A 2,691-nucleotide genomic window follows, 5' to 3' on the forward strand; every position below is an offset into this window, starting at 1 on the left:
GCGTCGGCGCCCGCCGCGAGCCGGGCCGCCTCGTCGGGGTCGCAGCGCCGCAAGCGCACGTCGTTCAGCGCCGAGCAGCTGCAGCTGCTGGAGCTGGTCTTCCGCCGGACCAAGTACCCCGACATTCATCTGCGCGAGCGCATGGCTGCACTGACCCTGCTCCCCGAATCCAGGATCCAGGTGAGCAGCCGGGCCAGCCATGGAGGGAGGCGCTGGGAGAAGTGGGGGCCCCGGCCTCGTGAGGCCAGACCCCAGTGCCCACTTACTCTGGGCAACTTACTCTGGGCAAGTTACTTCCCTGGAGCTTCGGCGTCCTGGGCTGTAAAATAGGACCAACTCCAGTATTTAGGGAGCAGTCCCGGTGGGTGGGGTAGTGGTTCCGCACTGGGCTGCAATCCACAAGGTCGGCAGTTTGAAACCAGAGGTTTTACTCCCTTAAAGAGTGAGTCTCGGAAACTCACAGGGACAGTTCTGCCCTATCGGGTAATTGTGTCACTGGATGGCAGTGCATTTTGGTGAACAGTACCTACCACCCTGTCCCACGGTCAGCGGAAGCGATTATTTCCCACCGTCGTCTGGCTTACATGAAGTAGTTCAGGCAACGCACACATTAAGAAGTATAACACGTGCCTGCGAGGTTAGCTGACACTCAGAAAAGTACCAAAAGAAAGTCCACTTACTCATCGCGGGCAGGAGTCCGAGGAGGTGCAGTTGGTGTTTGAGTTTGGAATGGAAGCTGAGCAAGGACTGGGCTGACTGACTGACTCAGTGATTCGTCTCTCACTTTCTCGGGAGATTGTGGTTCAAAAGGATATGTATAGTATCTTTGTGTAAGCCAGAAGCATTTGCAAGGTCTTGCTTTCTTGTCCTTTGAACCAACCTCTTGCCTTAAAACAAAAATCTCGTGCAACCTGCTTTTACTGCCTAATTTTTTAATTTAGCTTCGTGTTGAAGAGAAGCCTTTTTGCCTATTAGTATCACCCTGGACTGTATCCAAGTGCAGTGTTGTGTACATAGAAAAACAAAACTGAAAACACACCAGGTGCCATTGAAGACCTATCTTCTACTTCATGATCCACTTGTGGTGATCCCATCCGGGAGATGGGCGCAGAGCTGCCAGTGGCTGGGAGCTTTCAAAAGTCGATTGCCAAGATCGAAACTGTCAAATGTTCTGTCAGTAGCTGACTGTTTCTCCACTTGCACCACCAAGTTTTAAGTAGAAGCCCTCATTTTCACACTGGAAGAGAATTGGTTTCTCTGAATCCCTGGTGGTAATTCGTGTCACTTCCAACAGCTGGCAGGAAGGCTCCTACGAAGGACCTAGTCTCTATTTGAGGGGCGATGGTGAGCAGGCCTTTATTCACAGAAGTGAAGTCCACTGGGCAAAACATCTCGATTGATTTGACTAAAAAGTATATAGAACTTAAAAAAAATGATTTTCGCAATCATTTGAACATGTATCATCTTCAACTGTACCCAAAACCAAACTCACTGCCATCACGCATACTGACTCAGTGATTCTACAGGACAGAGTAGAACTGCCCTGTGAGTTTCAGAGGCTAGCACTTTATGGGAGTAGAAAGCCGTCTTTCTGCCGTAGAGTGAATGGTTTTGAACTGTGGACCTTGTTCCAATGCTTAGCTACTACACCACGAAGGCTCCTTGTTTTAAGTGTAGTAATTAAAAAAAATTTAATCACAGTTTTCCTGTACTTTATTTAAACTTTTGTGTAGCCTGTTTTTGTGAAAATTCTAAATACTCATTTCAAATGTCCCTACAGCAGACAGCTGATAGAAACAGGCATTATTCTAATTGTGCTTATGGGAATGGTGAGGCGGGGAAAGCCAGGTGCTCTGCATCTCTGAAAATCACAGCAAGTGTTTCAACTGGAACTTATGATGATGAACTATGAACACAATAAGCGGCATAAGTACTCCAACCAAGAGCAGTTGTTTTCTCCCTCTTCCAGGTGTGGTTCCAGAACAGGCGTGCCAAGTCAAGGCGTCAGAGTGGGAAATCCTTTCAGCCCTCAGCCAGGCCAGAGCTTTTCCTCAACCACTCTGCTCCTGGAACAGATGTGAAATGTTTGAAGCCCCAGCTGCCTCTCCAGGTGGATGTGAACTGCCTACTTGATCCCAACAGGCATGGAGCAGACTTCTCTCATCCTAGCTCCCAAGGCCAGCAGAGTTTTGACACCTATTCCTCTCTCCCAGAAGACATTGATTCAAAGCGGGGCTCATGGGAGGGACACATCTTTTCTGCCTTTGGTAATTCTTGAAGATGCTGGGAGAACTCAGGCTGAACTCAGAGAAGCCATGACTGCCGGCCAGACAGGCATACATCAGAATACTGTACCTTCTGGCTTTCATGTTAAGGACACTTTCATGATAAAGGTTGACCGTGGTTTCTGATGACTACTTCTCACCTTTGACGGCTCTTCTCCTTTCACCCTATGGCCTGGTCACACCCCCAGGGAGTCTGACACTTATTTTACCTCTGTATTTCCATATTTAGTTCCATTTACATTCTGTTCCTCCTTGCCAGCCCTATTTTTATTTTGGGGTGGGTGCTGGTTGTTCAGAACTCATTATCTTTTCACAAGAGTCCTCAACGTCACTCAGTTCCCTCTTACGATTCCATCTTCTCATGTTCCCTCCAAAGCTTATAACCTTAAACTGAAGGAGACATAGC

At 48.2% G+C, this 2,691-nt stretch overlaps 1 protein-coding gene across 1 annotated transcript in view; it reads left to right on the top strand.

Moving 5' to 3' along the window:
- Positions 1–2,278, top strand: part of MIXL1 (Mix paired-like homeobox) — a 2,506-nt gene extending 228 nt beyond the window's left edge. The window contains exons 2-3 of the mRNA XM_004700167.1: positions 21–180; positions 1,970–2,278. Coding sequence (XP_004700224.1) covers positions 21–180; positions 1,970–2,278 — 469 coding nt within the window. The remainder of the gene's footprint in view (positions 1–20; positions 181–1,969) is intronic.
- Positions 2,279–2,691: the final 413 nt, after the last annotated feature.

The sequence above is a fragment of the Echinops telfairi genome, unplaced genomic scaffold (assembly GCF_000313985.2).
Source record: "Echinops telfairi isolate 266 unplaced genomic scaffold, ASM31398v2 ScPeMD7_7424;HRSCAF=8462, whole genome shotgun sequence".
NCBI classification, from domain to species: domain Eukaryota; kingdom Metazoa; phylum Chordata; class Mammalia; order Afrosoricida; family Tenrecidae; genus Echinops; species Echinops telfairi.